Source organism: Leptinotarsa decemlineata, unplaced genomic scaffold (genome assembly GCF_025532065.1).
Source record: "Leptinotarsa decemlineata unplaced genomic scaffold, Ldec_3_MD MMD2_P_RNA_scaffold_12, whole genome shotgun sequence".
Classification (NCBI taxonomy): Eukaryota; Metazoa; Arthropoda; class Insecta; order Coleoptera; family Chrysomelidae; genus Leptinotarsa; species Leptinotarsa decemlineata.
Genome location: NW_027412526.1, coordinates 12,168,877 through 12,195,979, shown reverse-complemented (window position 1 = coordinate 12,195,979; position 27,103 = coordinate 12,168,877). Strand labels below are relative to the sequence as shown.

At 36.4% G+C, this 27,103-nt stretch overlaps 1 protein-coding gene across 8 annotated transcripts in view; it reads left to right on the top strand.

Moving 5' to 3' along the window:
- The window catches only part of Msp300 (Muscle-specific protein 300 kDa), a 409,159-nt gene that overhangs the window by 211,286 nt on the left and 170,770 nt on the right, over positions 1–27,103 (top strand). For 5 of the 8 annotated variants that reach the window (XM_074174300.1, XM_074174297.1, XM_074174292.1 and 2 more), the window contains exons 9-18: positions 1,831–9,007; positions 9,188–9,403; positions 9,462–10,072; positions 10,135–10,209; positions 13,408–13,658; positions 18,397–19,108; positions 20,002–21,120; positions 21,179–25,549; positions 26,047–26,220; positions 26,387–26,491. In XM_074174300.1, coding sequence (XP_074030401.1) covers positions 1,831–9,007; positions 9,188–9,403; positions 9,462–10,072; positions 10,135–10,209; positions 13,408–13,658; positions 18,397–19,108; positions 20,002–21,120; positions 21,179–25,549; positions 26,047–26,220; positions 26,387–26,491 — 14,811 coding nt within the window. The remainder of the gene's footprint in view (positions 1–1,830; positions 9,008–9,187; positions 9,404–9,461; positions 10,073–10,134; positions 10,210–13,407; positions 13,659–18,396; positions 19,109–20,001; positions 21,121–21,178; positions 25,550–26,046; positions 26,221–26,386; positions 26,492–27,103) is intronic. The other 3 variants (XM_074174299.1, XM_074174328.1, XM_074174298.1) reach the window with 2 other exon arrangements.

Here is a 27,103-nt window from a genome sequence, read left to right as displayed (position 1 = left end):
TCATATATCATCAGTAAATGATCATTTCAAAGAAATAAAAACATTAGTATTATTCTGAAAAAGGAGTTGGTTGGATAACAGGATCAATTTTTACTTAAAAAACAATTGTATTCTTACCGACGTTTCGAATTTAATTAAATTCTTATTTTCCCGAAGACGTTTGTGGATACTTACAATTGAAACGTCGTGAAATACCTTGGTTTGAAATCTTTTAAAATCCATTTTAAACTTTTTGCTCATTTTCATTTCTATTTTTTTATGGAAAAATATAATATAATAATAATCATCATCATCATAAACACTCTCGGTTTTCCCAGTCTTCGCTCAACAGACAGAAACCATTAACGTCAATTTTAGACTGACTGATAGTAAAGTATATGAAACAACTATTATTATTATGTTTCCAAGAGGATATTTAATGTACTATGATTTTGAATAAGTATGGCATTGAAAATACTGATTAAAATTTCGAAAAAAAGAGTTCTATTATTGTCTACTCTTTGTTTCTCAATAGTAAAAAGAAATAAATGTTCATTTTGAATGCAAAACCCTAACAGAGTGCGCAAACAAAATTTTGTGATTTGCCACAGAAGATATAGGCGGTTTTATAATACCTTATCGGATTCACCCTATTTTTGTATTGCAAACGGGTCACAAACAAAATATTTCATGAGGTATGCTTATTTAGGGAGATATTAGGTATAAGCAAAAATTACGGTGTGTTATCATTATATGGTTCCGATGTAACTTCGTTTGAAGTCTGAATCCTTTACTCGAGCCCAAATGAGTTCAATGGGATTAAGTTTGCAAATCGTGTCTCCATATTCCTTGAAATGAGCTTTATTTGACTATGGAAAAGAGTTCTTTTTTATTCATATTTTCAACATCTATCAAAATCTCAGAGGTGATGGAATGATCTCTTACATTTGTTCTTCAGTTTGTAGTTTTCATCAACAGGCAAATTTTCTCTTCCCACAAATGGTTTTGGTGATTTCACAGCTTTATTGACAAATGTGAATTTGCGTCTGTTATCTAATAATTGCATTTTTGTTTCATTGCTGTTGTATCATGAGATCTTCAGAATCAAGATGGTACCAGCTTTCTGAGTCTATTTTATCTTTTTTCAAGTACTCAAAAAATTAATTCCCAAAATTAAAAAATTAAGTGTGCCTAATGAGATCGCCCAATCTTTCCAATAATCTGACTGTATGGTTATTATTGGAATAACATATTACTTTCATATATAGTTTTCTGTGGTTAATTTTCCTTTCACTTTCAGGAAGTGAAAATGAAGTATTCAACAATTTGCACTACAATGTAATTAGGAAAACCTTCTGTAATCATTCTTTCCTCAGGTTTCATTTCGAAAGTATGTTTCGGCTCCCTGTTATAATGTTCTTCCAGAACAGTGTCTTTCATTCGATTTGATGATACAGAATTACATAACTTAAACAATAGCAGTGAAGAGGGGGTATCTTCATGATTGTATGGATCAACGGCCTACACTGCAAAAGGAAACTGCAATGTAATTTCATTTCGGTCAAGTTATGTTTTTTATGCTCATATAACCTGATTTCTTTCATAACTTACGTTTTCATTCTGTATTCAAAGCGCCAATATTAGATGAAACAAAATAATGAGAGCTGTTTCAGCAATTAATTTTAATGAAAGGAACACATGAAAATCTCAAAAGTAATTAATTTTACGAATGTATGGTAGTTCAGAGCACAGAAATCACAATTCCGTTGAGCTAAAAATATTTTTAACGCTAACAACTGTGAATCCTAAAGTTTATTCAAATGTTTCACTAATTCGAATGATTTTCTCTAGAACATCTGTAAAGAAGCCGACTCAAAACGGGACGACATGAAATGGTTGGTTCAAACATTAGATTCTCTAACGTCTCACTGTCCGGAAACCGAAGCCCTACAAGAACAAAAGAACCTAGAAGCCCTAATCATTCGTTACAAGAATCTCATACCTTCTCTCGAGATCACCATGGTGAAAACAGACACCATATCGAAATGTTATACCTACAGACGTGAAGTACGAGAAATTTGCCAATTGCTCAAACAAGTACGTGAGCAGTCAAAAACAGTTAGTCAACCAACATCGCTGGAAATTGTCAACCAATCGATACGCCAACAGGAAACTGCCATTTCGCAATTGGATGTACAAAGGCCAAACGTTATGTCACTCCTGCAGAAGGGCAAAGAACTCAGTAGGGACGCAAATGCTCCTAGCTTCATAAAAGAGGAAGTAAAATCACTCGAAACCGGATGGACGGAAACATACGATGAAACCATTGAAACTCTCCACAAGTTAATTGAGACGCAATACTTGTGGACTAACTATAGCGAACAGAAACAAGAAATTGTTGACCTATTACGTAAGGCGGAGGAAGATCTCAAAAGCCTGAAACCTAATGTTTCCTCTAGCACCATACCCTCGGAACTTATGGCTAAACAGGAAATGGCCATTCATTTGAGAGAAGCAACTGAAGACATGCTAAGGAATCTGAGAGACTTATGTGTTAAACTAAGTAAACAAGCACCAGATCAGAAACCAAAATTGGACCAAGAGGTACAACAGATCGAACAGCGTCTCAACACGACCCTGACAAACGTCACCGAGCGAGTGGTTATGTTGGAACAATACAACACCAAATGGAATTCTCTACATAACACTCTGGGGCATCTACAGAAGTGGACCGCACATGAAGCTCCTCAATTACTTTCAGCTGTTGATGAAATAGTCGAGTCACCGAAAGAACGGGTTGTAAAAGTTGAGCAACTCCAATCGGAGGTTATCCAGAAGATGAATCAGCTGGATGAGTTAAACAGAGAAGCCCAACAACTCCTCACAGACGAATCTTCAGATGCTCTAAAACTCAAAGCGGAAATGGTGGCAATTCAGGATCAAGTCACCGCTCTGAACAAAAGCGTCGAGAGCCAAACAGCAATATTATCAAGGGACTTGAAGAACTGGGAGGCTTATCAGGCTAGTTTACAAGAAATCACTCCTTGGATTGAGGAAGCGGAAGTGAAAATCCAGCTAGGACTTCCGAAACCAGCAACTTTGGAAGAAGCAGTGCAAATTCAGAATCAAACCAAACAGTTTGGTAAAGAGGTAGATCAGAGGTTGCAGAAGCTGCAGGGCGTTGCAAACTTGACCCAAAAATTATTTACAAAAACCAATGCCCCCGATGAAGTTGACTCGATGCAGGTGAGGTGTTCTGTTGTGCACGAAACAACCAACCAGTGGAGCCAAAAAGCTGACAAGTTAGTTACCAACTGGCTTGAATTTGATGTAAATCTGCAGCATTTGGAGCAGTGGGTCACCAAGACCAATGAAATTTTGACAACCCGTCCAATAAACATCAACACTCCTAATGTAGACTCGTTGGAAAAGGAGCTGGCAAAACTCAAGGCGCTAAATAACGAAATATCCGAGCAACAAGCTAAGTTGATTGCGTTGACACAAATCTCAGACAGCATTAGTTATAATGTGAGTCCTGAAGGTGCGACTTTGATGAAGGAACAGACGCAGGCGTTAAAATCCAAGATAAGTCATTTGGCAGAAAGCGTTCGAGCTAAAATAAACAGAGTGTCAGATGCAATATTAGTAAAACAAGATTTTCAGGCAAAGGTCGCAGACTACTCCAACTGGTTAGATTCAGTGAAATCTAAAGTGGATCAGATAGATGAAATACCAGCCAACCAAGTAGACTCTGCTCTTTTGAATGTTCACTCCTTGCTCCAGGAGTACTCTGAAAAACAACCATTGTTCAATACCATTTACAGTGAAATCAAAGACATAACAATTCAGTCGCCTCAAAAATCTCTGGAACCATTGTCAGAAGGGTACTCGACATTGGTATCGCAAAATCAGAATGTTGAACATAATCTGCTAGAAAAGAAACTGCAGCTGCAACGTTGGAGTGAGTTGTTGAACTGGCACGTAGACACTTCGAATCAACTCACGCATATTAAATATCAATGCGATGCAGAGAACGTCACGTCTGATGATCTTCAAAAGCTCATCAAAGAAACGGATACAATTATTGATAAAGTTATCACTTGGAAACAAGCGGCCAAAGAGATAGACAAGAACCAAAGTGTAATGATATTGGATAAAAAGACAAGTTTGCCTAGAACAGCGGAAAATGTTGTAAGAGAAATTGAAATCGATGCCATCAACTTGAAGGAACAACTTTCTAGAAAAGTGGGTGGATTAGAGAAGCTCAAACTCCATTGGAACCAATTCAATGCCCTACAACAAAAAATCACTTCGGACATAAATCAAACCAAGTTAGAGTTAGCAGCTATTAAAAATGAAGTCAAACACTCCAGTGATCTGCCAAAAGCCGTTGAGCAGCTCAACAAGCTCCAAGAAAACCAAATAATTAAATCTAAGAACAAAGAAGACTTACACAACCAAGCCTTACAGTTGATGAAAGAAGACATCCAGAATGTTTCCACTATTCAAAACTCTGTGACAGACATTGAAAATAGCTGGAGCAAAATCAACGAAGATATCAGGGACGAAAATTTGAAGTTGTCAGATATTATATTTTCTTGGAACGAGTTTCAAGCTGCCAAAGATCGCGTGGTCAAAGACATAGGAAAAATCGACAAGAGTATCGAGAATCTGGAAGTACCAACCGATCTAATCCAAGCGAATGTCAATAGTGAAAAAGCTAGAAAAGCTATGGATGCAATGAAAAAATCCAGAGCGGTTTTGGATAAGGCTGATTCCAAGGGCCAGTCGGTCATCAAAAAAGCATCCAACATACCAGGAATAGAAACTGAAGTGCGAAGAGACCTCCAAATAATTAACGACGTTTGGTCTAAAATATACGAGAGGATACTGAAGACGGTGCAAACCACTGAGTCACAAGCCGCAATTTGGAAGCATATCGAGGACACCAAATCAACCCTCCTCCAATGGCTAGGTGAACAAAATGACGCCTTGATAAAAGCAGCTGAGACTCCTCACGCACTGGAAATTGCAGCATCCAAGTTGGCGAAATACCGTGAAGAGCTTCCAGCACATCAGCGACTGAATCAGAGCATTCCCCATAAGTATTCACAACTCGTCAAACTGACAGGCGATAAGGATATTCCAACGGTGCAGTCGTTAGCTAAACTACTCGAAGATCAGTTTTCTGAGTTAGAGGAAAACGCTCAAAAACTCGAGCACCTTACTTCCACTTTCGAAGATAATGAAAAAACCATCCGAGGTGACATAAAGGATGTGAGTACAAAAATTGCTAGTCTCAGAGAAGATATAATCAAGTGCGAAGATTTGTCCGGAGACAATAACAAAATTGCTGAGAGACTAGTGAAAATGAGACAGCTGAAGCAAGAATTGCTAGGATGTGAAGGAAGTATAAAGAAAATCGAAAGTGACATTCAGCAAATGAAAAAGAACTATCCTAGCTTTGGAGAGAGTCCCATTTCTAAAGAACAGCAACTTTTGAAGAAACGCTATGATACAATCGTTTCTCATTCTACAAAAATCGAGAATTCTTTATTAGCTTTCCTCAAGAAGTTCCATAACGAAAAGTTCGGTGCATTGCAGAGAATTATAGCAACTCAAAGAGAAAAAATTGAGTGGTGCTTACCCGAATCTGCTAGCGATAAATATAACTTACAAGTAAAGTTGAATGCATTAGAGCCAATATCCTCCGCTCTAGTAGACTGCGAAAGCCGCAAATCGGAACTAGAAAACTCTATCCAAGTTCTGGAACAGATTGAAACCCCTGATTCGATTAAACTACTCAAAGCTGAAAAAGATCATTTGTTACTTGACCTGGACAATCTGAATGGCGAATACGCGAATACGAAGAAGATTCTGGAAGATAATGTAGCTTTACACGACAAGTATGAGAGCCTTTCAGAGAGCGTTACCAATTGGCTCAAAGAAACGGAAAACCGAGTTAAATCTGAGAGCAGTTTGCAGATGGATCTGAATAACATCGATAGTAAAATCAAAGATATCTCAAAGTTATACCAAGATGTGAAAAACTATGAAAATGAAATACTGAAGTTGACACCCATAAGTGAAGAACTAATGAAACAAGTTCCAGAAACTCGCGTCACCCAGTATGTTCAGCATCTTAACAATCGTTATCAAGCAGTTACAAAATTTTTGATCCACTATTTAGAGAAACTCAACGAACTCAATAATTACAAAACAACTTATAGAAACTGTATCCAAGATGTCGAAAATTGGTTAGTTCAAGCGGAAGAGAAAGTTAAATCTTTCTCGAAAATTGCCAGGAAGCCCAATCAGGCTACATTGGAAGAGCTGAAAAGCTTCGCGGGCGAGAAAGAAAACGGTCAAGCACTACTAACGAGAGCAGTAGAACATGGCGAAGCTATTTTCCCCGGAGTAACACCTGAAAACAGAGACTCGATCAGAGCAGAGCTCAGAAATTTGCGGGCTACGTCCGAAGTTTTGATCGATAAAGTCAATGCGATTTACAAGCAAGTTGAAGCAACGCTTATGCAAAGACACTCCTTCGACGACAGTCTCTACCAAGTGAAGTTGTGGATCGACGAAGCAGAAATTAAGTTAGGTGACGAAATTAAGTTAGATGCTACTCTTCTGGATAAGAAACAGTCCCTACATAACTACAAAGTTCTGTCACAGGATGTCAATCTGCATAAAAATATTTTGAAACAGTTGCAAGATAAAATCGGAAATCTGGGCGATCCAGATGCAGAGTCTAAGTTAGACGAGAACTTAGATAAATACAACAACCTTGCTCAGGAGGTTCAAAATAGAATAGACATTTCTGAAGAGTTTGTTAGTAACCATGAAGCGTATAATCAGGCTATAGAAAAGTGTCATGACTGGTTGAGTGCCTTGACTGCTGAAGCTGCTCTGCTCGTCGATGAATCGTCTTCGGAGACACCAGAATCCAAACTAACAATTGTGGAAAATCTACTGTCTCAGAAAAATGAAGGAGATAAAATTATATCTTCTTGCAAGAAACAAATGGAGACTGTTTTGGTTCAGACTGCTCCCAGTGGCCATCCTTCTCTTATAAATAGTTTCCAGGAACAGGAACAGTCTTGGAACCTCTTTTTAGAACTGTGTCAAAACGCACAAGAAAAGTTGAATGCGATACATAATCAGTATACGGAAGTATCTATCATCATGGAAGGTCTTGAGTCATGGTTGAAGCAGAAAGAAAACCTAGTGAAGGATCAGAGTTTGAAAAATACGGAGGAAACAAAGAAGATCCATCTTGAGAAACTGAAAGCAATGGAAAAAGAAATTTTGAACAAAGAACCGGAATTCAACAAGTTTGTCGAGATGGCCACAGCCTTGAAATCCAACTCAAAAGTGTCGCAAATCACTACTAGATATCAAAGTCTAAAGGGAACGGTCAAAGATAATATTAATAGATACGACAGTTTCGTCAAAGAACATCATGAATTCAATGCCGAATATAATGAATTCTTAGTTTGGTTATCAGATAAGGAGAAAGAGCTCCAGGATTTGTGTCAGATCGTAGGAGATCTTAACGTGTTGCAAAGTAGACAACAAGAAATCAAAGATCTTGCCGATGAGAGAAATCAGAGAATCGATGAGTTTGAAAACCTTCTGGAGAAAGGTGAAAAATTATACGCGCATACATCACCAGATGGTCGTGAGATCATCAGACAACAGTTGAGAAATATCAGAACAATTTGGGACACATTTGGAGAAGACCTGCAGAATGCTATTTACAAACTGGAGCAGTGTTTGACTCAGTTCTCAGACTTCACAGCTACCCAAGAGCAGTTGACGAAGTGGCTACGGGACGTTGAGAAAGCCATGCATCAACACACAGAATTGAAATCTACGCTCCAAGAGAAGAGAGCACAACTGCAAAATCACAGAATAATGCATCAAGAGATTATGTCACACCAACAATTAGTAGAATCTGTCTGTGACAAGGCTCAACAGTTAGTGGATCAAACCCAGGATAAATCGCTGAACATTTATTTGCAATCGATAAAGCAGCTGTTTCTCAGCATCGTCAGTAAATCGGAGGAGTTATTGAAAAATTTAGACGACTGCGTCGATAAACATACCGATTACAATAAACAAATTTCGTCGTTTAAACAATGGATCTCTGAACAAAACGATAAACTTCGTGAGTTTGATGATACTACCGGCGAGAAAAGTGAAATAAATAAAAGAATATCAAATATTTCCTCCATCAAAAATTTCAGTGAGACAAAAGGTCTCGAAATGCTGGAAGAAATTAAACAGAAGTTGATAAGTGTCGCTAAAAGCACAGCGCCTAAAGGAGTGGAGGCGTTGAAGAAAGAACTTCAAGAAATTCGTGGCCTATTAGACCAACATTTGACTAACGTTAGCTCTTCTCTGACCAGTCAAGCTGAGGCTGTTAAGAAATGGGAGGAATTCGAAAGTGAATTGGATTCGCTTAATCAGTGGTTCAAAACAACCGAGGCTCAATTCAGAGATCAATCTTTGAAGGCGACTCTACCAGAGAAGGAAGATAAGTTGGAAATACTGCAAAAACAACGCGAAGAAGTTTCGGACAAAGAAAAAGATGTAGATGCCTTTGTAGATAAGAGCCATATGCTCTTACAAAACAGTGGCTCTCTAAGGATAAAGCCTGTGGTGTCACAGATCAGCAACAGGTTCCAAAATTTGCACACTCTCACGAAAGACGTGATCGGTCGTTGGCAGAGTATCGTGGATGACCACAAGAAGTACAAACAGAAGGTTGACGAGATTTTGGCTTGGTTGGCACCGCTTGAAGATCACTTGGGTGCGGTGAAGGATGGTGAATTGACAGACAACGCAGAGGCAAATAATAGATTACAGTTATTGTTGTCCGAAAAGGAACAAGGGGAGCATAAAGTCAATTCGCTTACGATCCTTGGCGAAAGACTTCTGCCTGACACTGCTACAGAAGGGAGAGAACTTGTAAGGAATGAAGTCAGAAACATCAGAGAAAGATGGGACAAACTAGTTGAAGGTAAGTGATTACTTAATACGGAATGGTGATTGTGAAGATTTGAATTCAAACTTTGTGGTTGCTTCTAGTCCTTCACATTTTCATAATAGTTTCAAATAATGTTTTGTAAATCGATACTTCAATTTTGATGAGAATAATCCTACTATATATATGTCTAAGATATTGTTTACCTAATAACAGGCGTTAGAGAACAACAGAAGCTTCAGGATGCTCAGAGTTTGCAGCTGTCAAATTACCAGGACATGTTGCAACAAGCTCTAGCATGGTTGGATGCAATGGAGAAACAAGTTAAAATCGAACCATCTTCCTGGACCTCCATTCAAGAAGTTCGCGGAAAACTTTTGAAACACAAAACAACCTATCAAGAAATTCTTACTCACAAGAGATCCATTGAAGGTTTGTTGATTTCTCAAATATACAGTTGAATTTTTTAATCGACTTTTTTATTTCACAGGAGTGACAGAGAAAGGTCAGATACTATCGCAGTTGACAATCAATAAAGATAAAAAACAAGAGATCGAAGATAATATAAAATCGCTAAATGACCGTTACCAGAATTTGAACAAAGTAGCTCAATGCAACATCAAGCAGCTGGAAGATTGCTTGGAGATTTATCAACAATTCTATGACTTGCACAAGGCCCAACAAGACGACCAGAAGCAGTTGTGGGACAAGCTCAACAACTACCTTGACTATAGAGGAAATAAGCAAATACTTGAAAGGAGGTTGGATAACATCATTGCCATACAAGACAGCTTGCCGGAAAATACAATCAAATTACGTGACTTGCAAAACCACGTAGAACACAAAATATCTGCACTCCCTGCCCGTGCACAGGAAAACATGCAGAGAGATGTCGACAGTTTGAAGTTTGATCAGGAGAAATTCGTTTCGACCTTAATGGACATCAGATCGGCTCTGGAAAGTCGCCTTAAACAATGGAATGACTACGAGACTACGTTAGATAGGCTGCTGTCTTGGCTAGCTGAAGCGGAAACATCCTTGAAGAACTACTCTTTGAAATCCACTGTCGAAGAAAAGCAAGAGCAGCTGGAAAAATATCAGGTAATTTTCATTCATCATACTGAATTGTGCCCAGTATTTTTATTAACTATGTTAATCTATAGGAACTAGCTAGAGTGGTTGAATCGCGAAAAGTAGATATGAAGGAGTTCGTTTCTATTACAGATCATTTGGAGCAAGTAAGAGTCCATAATAATTCCTATATGGCACAGATCTTCAATTTCTACACCTCTTTTGTGCTATCTGTCGACAGGTTGTGAAAAGATGTTTTGATTGAGACTTTAGTCATAGAACTTCAGTAGGCTTACAAAACTTTCTTTTCACAACCTTCAAAGCTTATTTTTCTGCCAGGTGATTGGTTTTCATGTTAACGTTTATAATGCTCTGCAGCTCAACCAATGTTGTAAGTCTTGAAAACCTAGTTTTTCAGAATGGGCTGAAATTTATGTGAGAACGAAGACAATAAGTAAATGAATGAATTATATATTTGAAACAAACTAGTGGGATTAGATTGAAAGTAAAACCTGGCGAAGCAAGAAACCTGATGAATTCATTTCGACAGTATTATTATTGAAAAAACTCCAAAAACTTATAAGTACTATCAAAGTCCTTTTCATGTTCTCAATGCACAGTGACTATTCTATAAAAAACTGTGAAACGAGAATTCGAAAAGAGTTTCTGTTATTATTTTGTGAATAACTAAAATTACGTTGTTAGAAATATAATAATATATGAGGTACTTTTCAGTACCGCAGGAAACAATTTTTTTCAAGTCGTTTGAAAGCTATTTTGAATGACCACTTTACTAATATGACAGTGACACTGGAATAACTTTAAAATTACCTAATAAAAACTGATGAATTTCATTTTACTTTCTTTTGAAATTATTTGGTAACCCATTAAATAGGTAGATTATTTTCTAAAATTCATTTTTATTCTTTTATTATATTGTCGAATTATTGGAGGATATGGTTAAATGACTATGTTGTTCGCTGTTGAGTTTGAAGCTTCAACTAGACTGTAATAATAAATTTTTTCGTCGGACGAAGAAATGTGCGAAGTTTGAAGGGAAAAATACGTGATGGTTTTCTTTTTTTTTTTTAATTGTTCAATGCTGATGTAGTGATTCATTGATTGAAGATCAGAACTATTCAACGAAAGTCATTTTTCATGGAGGAAAATCACTTTTTCATCAACATTTTTTTGGTATTTTTTACCTTCCACAATCTTTACGTTTCGAAAGCCAAAATCAGCCTCCGTCTTCAGAAATGGACAAAAAAGTTCCAAGATATTTGCAGTTATTCCTTTTGATTATTTATTTCTTAACTCATTCGACAGATTTTGGCTTCCGAAACGTAAAGATTGTGGAAGGTTAAGAATACCCAAAAAAGGTCGAAAAAAAGATCGGAACCTATTGGAATATTTTATCTAAATTATTACAGTTATTTTGTTGAAATTATAGAGGTTTTAAAGTGAATATTAACTCTTTTTCACTGAAAGAAATAAATTAGGTTTCTTGCACCTGCCTTTTCAATCCATATAATACAGAAATTCTTTCAAATTGAAATTTTTCCCAAGCCATTGTTCTCTTTTCATTTATTTTTTTTTGATAAATTTGTTTTCACTCGGACTATACTTGTTTTTTTTTGAAAATTATATCCTGAGTACATCAAGTTTCATCAGTAGAAACTGTGGAAACCCTTAATGTTTGAAATTTTGTCAAGCAAATGACGAATCTATAATAATTTGATGAAATTTATAAAATGTATGTGAAATATTTTGAAGTTATTATGTTCCGAATATGAATGAAAGGGATTAAAACTAAGATCACTTCGTAAATCACAAATAATCAAATATATACCTATAAATTCTGTTTTCCACATCAGTTAAAATTCGTTTGGATTAAGAGATGTTCAATATTATAACATATTGTTAACAATTGAAGGATACCTACTCATAAGATTTATCTTTATTTTCACCATAACAGGTTTACAAAACCACGAAACGTTTTCCGATATACAATAGCAAGATTTGATTAACTACTTTCAGATTTAAACATTTCATATTCGTTAAACATTACAATGATCTAGGATCCGATTAGATATTTTATTTTAATCTAGTTTTAGCTTCCAGAAAAGAACAGATACAATCGTTTCATTAACTAGTGAAGCAGGTAAATACAGATCAAAAAGTAAAAATCAGTAGTGGAAATTATGTGAAAAACTGGTTAGTAAATTAATGAACATTACATATTAATCATTCCAGGTTTTCAAAGCTCAATTATCTGATAAGAACATATTATGTGATGGGGAGCTATTCAACTCGATTTCATCATTTATTAAGGAGTTTTTGTACTTATTGATTTCCATACATTCCAGGAGAATAATTTTCCAACTGGAAATGCAGACTTTTGAATTCATGATTGAACTCATGTCCCTCTGTAAGGAGTTGAGTAGCATGCGTTGAATTCATTTTCAACGCATGCTATTCAATGCATGCTTTGTATGTTCTTTCAGTTTGATCTAAGTAAACCATCGGACATGAAAACTACAGAACAATTTACTCACTTCTGATATATTTGACACCAAACTTTATTAAAAATTGAAAAAACAAAGACAAGAGTTTGGTATCAGATAGATCAGGACTGTATAAATTATCTTGTGATTTATTTTCGAGTTTTTACATAGGTCAAACAAGAAAACATTTAAAGCACGCATGAAAGAACATAGAAGCAGTTTCCAGAATGGAAAAATCAATTCAACGAATGCTACTCCTCTTCTTACAGATGGACATGAGTTCAGTTATCAACTCAAAATTCTGCATTTTCAGAAGAAAAGTCTGAGACTTGACCTTCTGGAAGCTATGGAAGTTAATATATAAAAAAAAATCCAAGTATCTTCTGAATGATCGAATCGAGTTGAATAAATCCACGTTACTTGAAATGTTCTTATCAGATAATCTTGCTTTGTCAGCCAAGAATGATCAATCAATGTAATATTCATCAATTTATTGACTTGTTTTTTCACATAATCTTCATCAGAGAAGGAGTACTTATTTTTGTCACCTTAGTTCTCCTGTTTTTACTAGTTAATGAAATGATTGCATCCGCTCTTTTCAGGAAGAGATTTTGAAAACGTTTTAGAGTGAAAACCAAAACAAATCGTATCAGCAAATATTGTTGATAGTTCCAATAAACTGTGAATAACTCCCAACCTCTATCAAATTTTAGCTCATTTGAATAATTTGGTTGAGAACTCAAGAAATGGGTTGAAGAAGCATTTAACTTCTGGAGCAGGCTGACCTTATCTATCCTTTCTTCTACTACTTATCGAAACTTTCATAATCTACCCAAAATACATCACACTATTCGATTTTAGGCTCTGATCCTGAATTTGCGTCAAAACGAAGCCGAATTTGATAAGATGTCTGATGATTCAGCAGAACTGGTACAGAGCAGTGGAGACACCAAAATCTCGATCAATGTTCAACAGATTATATCCAGGTTCCAGTCAGTGCAAGCCACCGCCAAGGAAATACTGAAGAAATGCGAACAAGCTGTTGCGGAACACAAGTTGTTCAATGATAAATATCGACAGTGTTCCGATTGGATCAGCGTTGCACAGGCTAGGTAAGATCGGAAAATGTACCTATACAGTGTGATCAAACTCAAGTCGGTACCATTGTTAACGATACGAATTTAGTTTAATCAGATAACTAGTGGTGATTTATGTGTAATGTTTTTTTTTTATTTGGTACGTTATATATTTCTACCTTAGTCGATTGTCACTCTTTTGAACTCAAAAGGTTAGTACGAATTTTTTATTGAAACAAAAAATTACGCAGTTATACGCCTTTCTCACTTTTCTTCAAATTTGCTATGAGATTCAAAATTTAAGCAAATTAATACATATCGAATATTACTGGAGTTCAATCCCAATACCAAATCTTTATTTTTAACACCTCGACACGTGTTTCAATCAACAAGTGATCACCTCCAAAAGAAAGATCAATCTGAAGTTCAATAATCCTCTTGAAGACGACCACTTGGTGATGAAACACGTGTCTAAGTGTTGAAAATGACGGTTTGGGGAAAAACTCCAGTAATATTCATTACTACACAGTAATATCCATTACTACACCAAAGCTTCCAAACGGTGCATCACAAGTAATACATACCTATCGGTTGCTATATTTATTGTTCAAATCATTGTTGAGAATCGAATTGAATGTTCGAATACATCTCCTTGGTCGATACATCTTTGGGCACACTTGAAAGCCTTTGTTACGATACAACCATCGATGCTATGTGTGGTATTCGTTATTGCTTTTTGGAGATTATCGATACTATCGCAGCCATTTTATTACACCTCAGTCTAGAAAAATCTCCATGAAAAAAATCCATGGGTGTAATGTTCGGAGAACGCGTAGGCCAACGAACTAATGATAATAATAACAATTCATTTTTTCCCTAGTAACATACAATAGCTATAGCAGGGAAAAAACAATAATTCAAAAAAAAAACTAACTATAACATATCAAGTACGAACAGAGCACACAACAAAAATAAATCAGAAACGACGCTTGAACAAAAATATAAATATACATATATACATACAGACATACATGATTGAATATGATCATCAACATGAACATAAATGCACTCATCAGATAATATATCTATAGGTATAAACAATAAATATTTTTTCAAATTAATGCGGAGTTTTTGTTCATCAAATATTTTAAAGCATTTGGTAGTTCATTGTAAAATTTGATACCTTCATAATGAATCAAATTTTGCCCAATATTTGTTTTCATTTTCAATAATTTCAGGTTGCCTGAATATCTTGTCAAATGATTGTGTTGGTCATCATTGATTTTGAAAGTTAAATTTGAATGTTTGAGCTTATGAAAAATCTAATAGTTTTTTTGGTTTATACAAGTTGACTGTAGGATTCTTGTAGTTCAACTTGTGTATAAACCTTATAATTTTGTTCTGTAGTTTTTTAATTGGTTTCAATAAGGATTTCGTTGCCATTACCTATACTGATATGAGATATTGAATTTTGGAATATACTAATGGAAAATAAATCAATTCAAGCTATTTTAGGGATACAACATTTCTTATTTTGAATAACATTCCAATTATGGGGGCAATTTTTTTTCTCATTGTCTCAATGTATTTTCTCCATTATACATTTTCATTTAGAATAAGACCAAGAAATTTAGCACTAAATTAACTGTATCTTTTGAATCAATGGATATAGACATTTTGATATGAACATTTATAAAGATTTCTGAAAATTCAGTGTCATTTTATGGCATTGAAGCCATGAAGATATTTGATCAAGGTCTTTTGAAATATTAATTTTTGATTTCTTGTACACTATTTCCATTGTTAATTAAAGTGATGTCATCAGCAAACATTTGTAACTCACCAAATAAATTTACTGTAGCCAAAGAATTGAAATATATAAGAAACAAAACAAGTCCAAATATTGATACTTGCGGTACCCCCTTTTTTTTTCTAATTTTGTCGCCAATATAGACGTATTGCTTTCTATTAAAATCTGTTTAAATCTGTTCTTCCGTTAACCAGCTGTCGCACCCCTACGAACGACAACCCTCAGAAGTAGAAACTTGTGCGAGCTAGGGATTAACGAGGTCTTACCTTTTAACGTGTGATTCCTAACACGGGTTGGACGGTAGCAAGTGAAGATCGATCGTTCAGACTAGGGCTTGAACCACCGACCAACACGGCAGTCAATTCGAGTGAGTGAACAAAGCACCCACGCCGAACCGCTTGGCTACCGACTGACATTTAATAAATCAGCCATACGGCACAAATTTACGTTTTTTCAAAATGTTCTGAACAGGGGAAAATTGTACTTTATCGAGATTTCTTCAGGGATGAAAATACATGATGTTAGGAATTCAGAACACTTTCATTTTTAGTCGGACTCAATTAGTTTTCGAGATAAAGCATGTCAAAGTTTGTATCATGTCATATTTTCCCTTTTTTAAGCAATAAACGATAGCAATTCACATATTTTTTATTCAACACACATTTAGGATGAAATTCATTGAAACCTTTTTAGTTTAGAAATGAACTGGCAATCGATTGAGGCTAGAGGGTTTTTCATTTTGAAAAAAAATTGTTTATTAAGAATTTTCGAAGCACAAACATCGCGCAAAATTTGGGGGGAATCAATATTTTATCAAGGCATTAAAATCCCTACTAATATTACAAATGTGAATGTAAGTTTGTTTGTTACGGTTTCACGCGATAGCTACTCAACCGATCATCATGAAATTTTGTACACATGTTCTTGGAGGTATTATTAAAAAAACAATTATATTTTATGTAAGATGAAAAAATAGTTTTTCAAAAAATCTCAAAATCCAGCTACTTTAACGTCATCTAGCATTCCAGTAATGTAGTTCCAACCCTTTGCACTGTAATACCGTCGCACTATTATTCACAGTCACGACAATATCCAATCCAATCCAATTGACTATAGTTTCAGCTGTTTGGAATTTGTCTAAATTTATTGTTATTTTCTTCTGTCACCTGCGAGCGAAGCCGCGGGTGAAAGCTAGTACATAATAATCTTCCGCATGAATTAAAAATGAATCAAAAATCTGATTGGAATTCTGATCCCCATATTGAGTGTCTTGATATGAATATAGAAGTGAAAAACCGGGCTTTTGGCCCATTATATATATATATATATATATATATATATATATATATATATATATATATATATATATATATATATATATAAGAGAAATAGATTAGCACTTTTTGATCATTCCCATATTGATTTCAATTTAAGAGCCACCGGTATACAGCTGTTTCAGCATATTGGGCATAGTCAGTACCGGGCAGGCGGTCCTCGATTGAAGACAGAATGAGAAAAACCAAAAAGTACTTGATAAAAATAGCTGCGTAAACGCAAGCGAAACATAAGTGGAACCACCTGTGTTACGTGTTCAGAAGTTTTTTTGACCCTGCTCAACTCACTTCTTACTATACTGGCACACCTAGATAATGACAAATGAGATTTTGTCGAAACGTCGGTGAAATTAGAGATAATATCACATACACGGATCAAATACCCGGAAAAACCAGTTTAGCATATTCCTATCCGTGAAAACATCAGATTTAATATTCGATACTTTAACGAGGAGATGAGGTCAACTAAGAAGAAGAACACAGGTAAAACTCAACAACATTTAAGTAGTAGGTAGTAGAGAGTTTATGGACACTCTATATCTGAACACGTAACGAATACCATTTTACCAGTATAGTGAGAAGTGAGTTGAGCAGGGTCAAAAAACTTCTGAACACGTAACAGCACACCTAGATAATGACAAATGAGATTTTGTCGAAACGTCGGTGAAAATACACGGATCAAATACCCGGAAAAACCAGTTCAGCATATTCCTATCCGTGAAAACTTCACATATATATATATATATTTTAGATAGAGAAACCAATACAACTAAAAGAATATTTTTGGAAATGATACATATTAATAACGAAGAACATTCAATGAATAAACGAACTGATATTGCAAAATTTACACGTACCTACTGAAATATGATAAAGAAAATAAAAGATCTAGTAATTCGAGTATCATTCAGAATTTTCCCACTTGACATTGTCAGCCAAAATTTTAATCAACTGTCATTTATTAATGTTTTTCTATCTGTTTTTGAACCATTTTATATTTTATTCTCACGTGAGTAAGTTCTCCATATTTATATATTTTTTACAAGATATATAATCTTATTATTGTGGTTGTCCTGACGAAGTTGTGAAATATACCGAAAGCTTGACATATAACAAAGAGTTTTCTTTGTAACAGCCCAGCTATTGACTGCAACCTCACGAATTAAATCGATTTATATATAATATATATATATATATATATATATATATATATATATATATATATATATATATATATATATATATATATATATATTACACTATATTATATACCCTGATATACTGAACCTTACAGACTATTCCCGAACATTACACAACATTAAAAAATGTTCCGTGAAATGCTCCCGAATCCTTTTGAATGTTCTTGATTGCTCCAGAAACTTCTAGAGGACTAAACTTCTAGTCCCTATATCTACAAAAGCACGCCCTTCTGGTAAAATTTTAATTTTACTCACTTTCATGATAAAAATTTCTTCACGGGCGAATATTTCTACTACTAGAGTATTATTATTGCCAGCAGAAATTATATCATAAAATCACCAGCATTCTCCAAGGTACGATGTATTCTGATGACGAAGCAATCGCTACTAATGACATCTCGTGACACGAATCATTTGTCGATTTATTTCAGATTCGACAGCTGCAAGAAAGACATTGGCAGCGGCTCGCGTGATTCTCTTGAACAACAAGTCAAAGTGCTCGAAGAACTGCTTTCGCAAAAAGCCAGCGCTACATCATTACTCAACAACACAGTCGAATTTGGAGAAAAATTATACCCGTCCACGTCCATCGAAGGAAAAGAAATCTTAAACGGTCAACTTCAAGAGCTCCGCAAGGGTCTAGAATCTCTGTTCGACGAAATTCATGAAACCGAGCGCAACCTCAAGGCTAAGCAGATTCGATGGTCAGGATTCGACGAAAGCCTAGCAAAAATAGTAGAATGGCTCAGGGAAGCCGAGAAGAAACTCCCGATGGAGATAGAATTGAAAGCTTCCCTGGACGAGAAAAAAGACCAGCTTCAAGCCTACAGGATTTTATTGAGCGACATCGTAGGTCACCAGCAAGATCTCAGGGATTTGAAAGATAAGGTGGAGAGCTTGCCTGAGAGTAACAGCCAGATCAACGTTCAGTTAGCAAATATAACGGATCAGTATGATAAACTTCTGAGAAGGGCGCAGAATTTCGTTGAACGATACGAGACGATCGTTAGTAATCACCAGGAATACAGCAAAGCTGTGTTAGATGGACATGAATGGATTGATGGTACTAGTAATACTGTTGACTTGTTGAGCGATAAAGATTTGGAGAGAACCAGTCTGCAATCCAATTTGGAAAGGCTTAAGGTAAGGTGTCCTTTTAATTTATTCATATATCAACTTTGCTGATTTGACGAAGGTCTGACGGTTCTGGGATCTAGTACTAGATATACCTTTATTTTTTCAATTTACTCATAAAATATATTGTTCGATTTGAGATTTTAAGTTTATTCACCCATATTTTCCTCTTTTCGTTTACTATCGTCGTTTATCATTTCGGTTGACCTAAAGGGTAATTTGGTGAATATTGAAAACTTTCGCCTAATGGATACAGTAATGTAATATCTTCAATAATCAGCCTAACTGCCAGAGTTTGCTATCTTTTTCGTTTCTTATTTACTTCCCTATCTCCATTTATCTTTCTGTATTTTTGAAATTTTTAATATTCATTCGGAGTTTTCGATGTTTCCTCATTTATTTGTGTGTGTCGTTTTGAAGACATTATATTTTTCCAATCGGCATCTGGAAAATTCTTGAAGGCGTTTTTTGCATCTTCAGTTATTTTAAAAGAATGTACAAGAAAACGAAGAACAATATTTTTTACAAGTATTCTTCAATTTTGAAAAATTTTCTCATTCATTATTTTACCATAGGTATATTCAAAAAATCACCTGAAATTAAGAAACTAGAGTCGATTTGGTACTCAATAAAAAGTATTTGAAATAGTTTTTTGTTTTTTTTCATTTTCAGCTAAATTTTGGTGCTTTCAACGAATTATTCATCAGTATGTTGGCACCAACAATTTTCGGATTTAAATTTTTTGTCTGGTTCTGGAAAATATATAGGAAAACCTAATTTGTTCTTCTATAGAATATTCCAAACATAAATTTCCATTCTTATCTCTGGTTTTGCGTCATTTGTCCTTCATTTCCAAATCTTAGTTCAGTCGTTTGATATTAATTTTATTCCCTATTTTTCAGACCTTGAAAGCAACTTTACCAGACGAAGAATCCAGGATAATGTCTATAAAAATTTTGGGAGATAAAGTGATTCCAGGTACCATTGATTACGGCCAGACAAATATTCGTTCTCAAATAGAAAACTCCCAACAAGAATGGGCCGGTTTGGTAGCTGCTACTGAAACCGCCATCAAGCAAATAGAAAGCAAACTAGGCAACTGGAATGAGTACGAATCTCTGAAAGACAATTGTCTTCTGTGGATACGCAATACCGACACCAAACTGCATTCAGTTGATCTCAAGGCTACGGCATCTGAAAAGAAAGACCAATTAGAGACTCTCAAATCCCTTCAGGGAGAAATTCGAGCTAAGGAACTAGAAATAGACCAAGTCACTGAACGCGCTCAGCAACTCAATAAGGGTGTCATGGGTAGACCATCCCAAATTTCAGAACTCGGTGTGAAATATCAGCAAATATGCCAGAAAATCAAAGATCTAACCGCACGCTGGCAGCTCTACGTCACCAGTCATCAAGATTTTGACTCTCAAGTCGAACAAACTATCCACTGGATGGATGACATAAAAGAAAAGTTGGCCTACTGTTCCGAAATAAACGGTGCTTCACAGAAAGACCTGGAAGCCAAGCTAGAAACCATTCAAGAACTGTTACTGAAGAAAGAAGAAGGTTTTTCAAAAATGCAATCTTTGGTAGAGCTAGCTCAGAACGTTCTAGCAAATACCGCACCACAAGGACATGAGGCAATCAATCAGACCCTCGCCAAGTTACAAGAAGAATGGTCCAGTCTAGCAAGTTCAATGGTGGAAACCAAAGGCCTGCTTGATGATTCTTTAACGAAATGGGTAGAGCTTCTAGAAGAAATAAAAGCTCTCGTTAAAACAATTGAAGGACTAGAAAACCAGTATGATGAACTATCAGAATTTCAAGGTTCGGCCACTGAGAAGAAAACGCAGCTTGGCAGGATAAAGACCTTGGAGGAGAAAGTACGATGCGAAAAAATTGAAGTCGATAACCTGAGAACGCAAGCTGCAGAAGTTCTTCAAAGTAAGAGAGGAGGTGATGCTGTTGTGGAAGCCCAAACGATGTTGGAAAGGTTTGACGTCATTGCCCAGAAGATTTTCGTAAGTGAATCAAAACTATTTGAAATTATCAACACTTACAATTTTAATTTTATTTCAGAAACTTATGTTGGAGCGAGAAGCTCAGTACAAAGACCACAAGGCGTACAAGGAAGCTTATGACGAAGTACAAGCTTGGATGACCAGAGCACAGGAGAAAGTTCCTCAGCTTCAAAGACCCTTGAGCGATAAACTAACAGTCGACATGCTCGCCGGTCCTCTTGATCACTTACTAAATAAGCAAGCACAAGGCGAAGTTTTGTTAGAAAATTTGGAACACACGGCTCAGGTTGTATTACCCCATACAAGTGTTAAAGGACAGGAGTCCATCAAAAATGATATAAGGGCATTGAGGGAGTCTTTCGAGAGGTTGTTCAAAGACTTGAAGCAACAACGCGAACAACTAGAGGCCGTTCTCGCCAACTGGCGTGAGTACAAAGATGAGTATGAAAAAGTTTCCGATTGGCTTCAGCAAATTACTATACTGATCAAAAACCAGAAAATAGCGCTAATGCCGACGGTGGAAGAAAAAAAGAAGCAAGTACAAGACGTGCAAGAAATTTTGCAACGTCTCGTCGATGGTAAGAGCCAAATCGAGAAATTAAATAAGACGGCGAGTATTCTGTTGAAATCGCCTCTGGAAACACATGTTAACAATCAACTCCAACAACTCAATTCGAGATACCAAGTCGAACTCAACCTGGCTAAGGACGTTTTGAATAAAGTCGAGACGAACTACGAACAACACAAAGAATACACCAACAATTTGGAGAAGACCAGGAGTTGGATTGACAATGCTCGTGATTTGATTCGGAACTGTTCAGAAGCTGTATCCCACAGCAGCAGGGAAACCCTTCAGTCACACCTCAATCAAATTCAACAGCTTATTCAGAAACGCGAAGAGGGTCAGAATTTGGTCCACACTACCGTGAACTGCGGTGAGAAAGTTCTAAGGAACACCCGATCAGACGGAAGAGAGGCAATCAACAACGAATTGAAAGAAATCCAAGGGGATTGGGATAGGATCGCAAAGAAAATGTCTACTGCCAAAGTAAACTTGGAAACAGCCCTCCTGCAGTGGGCTGATTATGACAGTTCTTACACCCAGCTTCAACAATGGATAACGGACCGCGAAGCTAAGCTGCAGCAAGTCACTGAGCCAAAGATACTCAAAACGAAGAAAGGAGGCCTCAGCAGTTTACCTATTGGAGAGAGAAAAGCTACTTTGCGTGAAACTGGAAGCATCGTACAAGATATCGTGTCTTTCGAACCCATGATTCAGTCTGTGACTTCCAAAGCTGAAGACCTTAAGCAAGCTACTCCAGCATCCGAAATATCTGCTAAGTACGAGATTCTTTCAAAGCAGGCTCAAGAATTGTACAATAAACAAAAAGAAGTAGTCGAACAACACCAAGCTTTTGTCGATGCTGCCAATGAATTCGTTCAGTGGATAAGAGTAGCAAAAGAGAAACTTGGTAAATGTTCAGAGCCTACCGGAGACAAAGAGAGTTTAGGAAGTAAGCTCTCGCAACTGAAAGTACTCTCCAGTGAAGTTGCGGAAGGTCAGAAGAAACTCGAAACCGCAATCGACCAAGCAGATAAGGCAATCCAATTTGCAGACGACATGGATAAAGAAATAATCGAGGAAGAAGTCGGCTTGCTACAGGAAGACTTTGATAACTACGTCGAAAATCTGAATCATATCAAAGGATTACTGGAAGTTGGTATCGTCAAATGGACAGAGTATGAAGAACAGTACCAAGATGCGTTGGAGTGGTTGGGCCAAACTGAAAAGATGGTGCAAAGTTACAATAAACTTCAAAATAGCTTGGAGGAGAAGCGAGCTGTACTGGAGCAATTTCAACTTCAGTTACAAAATCTTTTCGATTGGCAAACTGAACTAGACAAACTTAACATGAAGGCTCAAGTTCTTTTGGAAACTTGCGCTGATACAAGAGTGAGTAATGCGATTACTCAAATCTCCACGAAATACAATGCAATTTTATCGTTGGCAAAAGAAGTGATGAGAAGACTAGAACTGCACTATCAAGAACATCAACAGCATAGCACCCTGCATCAAGAATGCCAGGACTGGATAGACAGGACCAGAGATAAGCTCGCTGGTTGCATGGAAGTTCACGGATCTTTAACAGAAATAAATAACAGATTACAGGTGGTGAAGAATATCAGAACATCACTAGAACAAGGACAGAATAAACTGCGATACATTCAGGAACTCAAAGAACGTGTAAGCATGAATACTGAACAATCTGGCGCTGCAAAAATCAGAGAGGATACAGAAAATCTCAAAATAGATATGGAAAAACTTTTGAACGACGTTCTGGAAGCTAGAAACAAACTACAAGCTAGAGCCAACGAGCTCGAAGAAATCGATAAAATGTACAAGCAGCTGATAGAATGGCTGCATGATCAAGAGCAACAAGTTCATTTCGATGAAGGTTTTCTCAACGAACTCGGAGAGAAAAGAGCTAAACTGGAGAAATATAAGTCTGTTCAGAAGGAACTCGGTTCACATAGCGACTTGGCGGAGAAACTCAGGTCCAAGTTGAACGAAGATAGCACTTTATCAACTCCAGATTACGAAAGTGCTATTCAACGATACGATAACTTCAAGAAGAGTATATCATCCTCAGTATCTGAACTCGAACTCCAAGTGGAACAACATGAGCAGTACAAGTCGTTGTATAACAAAACGTACGAGTTGATCAGAGAATCGCAGATGAAGATACAACATTGTTCAAACCTCCATGAAGAGTTGAAGAGAATAATTGAGAAAGAAGCCAAAATTTCTGAGATTGTCGATTCGCTGACTAAGGGTGATGATCTAATTCACAAAACGATAGAGATTAGCATAGTTGTCATGAAAACCACCGGTGAAGATGGCAAAGATATCATACGTAATGAAATTGAACAGTTGAACATCGACTGGGAGGGATTGCAGTTCATTTGTACCGACACTCAGAAATCCTTGAAGTCGTGCAGAGAAGCTTGGCAAGATTATCAAACTAATTATGACTCTACCAAAGAGCTCATTGAAGGTTATAAAAAACAAGTAGAAAAGGAACAAGGTTTAGATAATAGCAAACCGGAAGATCTGGAGAGATGCAGAAAATTGCTGGAAGAAATTGTGGAAGTCAAGCCACAAATGGAAACTCTCACAGACGCTTGTGAAACTCTCATAGAACTAAGTGCTGTTGGCCGAGTGAGAGACAAAACTGTTCAACTGCAAACTGAATACACACATCTACTGACTAACGCTCAAAGCTTAGTATCCAAGATAGAAAAGAACCTCAATGACCAAACAGAGTTCCTGAAGATCAAAGCCGAACTAGAGGAGTGGCTGCAAAGAGCTCATAATACTATACAGAAGTGCGTAGGGGAAAACGACGAAGGTAAACTCAAGGAGAACCTCACCATGGTCAAGGAATTCTCTTCCAATATGGGAGAGGGACAACAATTACTGTCTAACCTTCAAGACGCTTTTTCGAAAGCCATCAATACAGCGCCGGCGGAAAAACAAGAAGCATTGAGAGACGATATGACAACACTGAGGAATAGCTGGGACCAAGTCAATATGGATGTGAAGTCCATTCAAGCTCAACTCAAGGCTAGCTTGGCACGCTGGGAGGAATTCAATAATAGTAGGCAGAAGTTCGAATCTTGGTTAACCACAACAGAAAAGAATCTTGAAGTGAAGCCATCAACATTGGGAGAACTTAGCGAAATAAAGACACAGCTGGAGCGGTACAGAAATTTGCATACCGAGATTGAGAATAAGCAAGGAGAGTTGGTTAGAATTGCTGGCGTAGCAGAAGAACTTAGTTCATGGGCACAACAGCCTGCAGTGATGGAAGGAGTTTGGCAATTGGAAACAAGGCATGCTAAGTTAAGAGATATATGTAACGCTCTGAAAAAGTCCGTGGAAAAAGAACTAGAGGATCATAACAACTATTACCAAAAGTTACAAGATACGGAGAAATGGCTATTACAAGTTTCCTTTCAGCTCATGGCACACAATTCTCTGTATATCACCAACCGAGAACAGACTGAAGAACAATTAGCGCAGCATGAGATTCTCCTAAACGAGATTCAAAAATACCAAACTATTCTAGATGACGTCAAAGATTATGGTTATGGGCAAATAAAAAAATATGTTGAATTCAAACCGGCGATTAAAGATACGATCGAGAAACAATTGGATAATGTACAGGATAGCTACAACTCGCTCTTGCAAACTGCAATACAAATCAAAAACAGATTGCTTGATTCTCTGACAAAATTCAAGGAATACGAGAATACTTTGGAGAGTATCATGCAGAACCTAGATGAATACGAACCGATAGTGGCGGAGGAGATTGAGAAACCGATTGAGAATTTGAAAACAGCGCAGAGTCAGCTTGAAACAGCGAAGGTAAGCTACAATTGTTTCGACAGTGTTTTCAGTTCATTTTTATAGATGAGACCGTTGAATTGAAGTGTGGAATAGACAAAATATTCGATATTTCAATGTTGATAGTTTTTTGACTGTATTCTTTTGGTTAATATTTGTTTTGTACATATATCAAATATAAAACATAGGCAGGATGTTAGGATTATTTGTATAACAAAAATAAAGACAATTTCGGAATACTTCATGCCCTTAAGTAACTGCATACATATGTTTATGCACGAATCTTTTTTCATCTCTATGTTTCAAACATGTTCCGTGTCTGAGATACCTATTCCATACCTGATGTACATACCTGTTCCATAACTGATGTACATATTCCAGACCTGCTCCCTCTAATGACCATGCTTTGTGTTTCTTTGAGAGACATTTTCCCATTTCCAAATTCTTCATTACCCATTTATATTCACCATTTTGAAGATAGACTGATTTCTAATAATTAATTCAAAATTCAATCTCAGGTGCTTCATAATAAACTTCAAAACGAAAAATCACGCTTGGGACTCGCTGTACAAGCTTGCGAAGCTGCCACAGCTTCGATAAGTCGGCCAAGCAGCCCCAGAGACACTCTTCCTCCACCCGTGCCCATCAAAGAACTCGAATGTAGGGCACGTCTTGAAGATCTGATCGATCAGGTAAGAGTATCAACGGTTTTGGATCGGCCATATACGATAGGTTCAGGTGTACCTTATCGTGTTTGGCCGACCTTAATCAAAATAACAGTACTCGTAGTTGTGTGCGTTAATTGATTGTTTTTTTGTTTTATTATTTCACTGCACGTATTTTTTGCTTTGCACATAGAAGCACGAGGAGTCCTCAACTTCAGAACACCACAAACTGAAATTGCTTTTGGAACAACTAACGTCGCGTGGTTATATTGGTAAACTGAACACACTGGTCGATAAGGTAGGTTTCGCTGGTTTCTATATCATTTAACATTGCACTGTAGTTGCAGCTTGGTTTGTCTGTGACGGTGTTTGTCTGTAATTAGGAAATCGTTCAATTTTACAGGTTATGAAAGCCAGAAATTTCAATTTTGCCTATGTTTGGTCATAAATTTTGAAAGGTTACATAAGTATTTATAATCCTAGTATATTTTATGATGAATAGAATATTTGCAACAATATTTTTTAATCTTTCATGAGGGTGAGTGAAAAATTAGGGTAACATTCATGAATACTTTTTTGAGAATATTCAATAAACACCACTTTCATTGACACTCATCAAACCGGTTTATCATTTGTTGAGTATTTCATCACAATTATAAGATTTGTAAGAACTCAGTGTCAATAAAATTTCCCAGTTTTTTTTTGTATCATTTTTTCATTTGTGTCCATTTCTTCTAAAAACTCATTATTTTTTTCTCCTTCTTCATTCACTACCAAACTTTTTGAGCAAATTTTAACTTCTTACCATCGTTTCAAAATCTGATCTTTGCCTTTATTGTAAGATATTCATTCCGCATGATTAAATGTACCTGGAAGGTTAACATCTTTACGAATTGCTTCAAAGTTACAG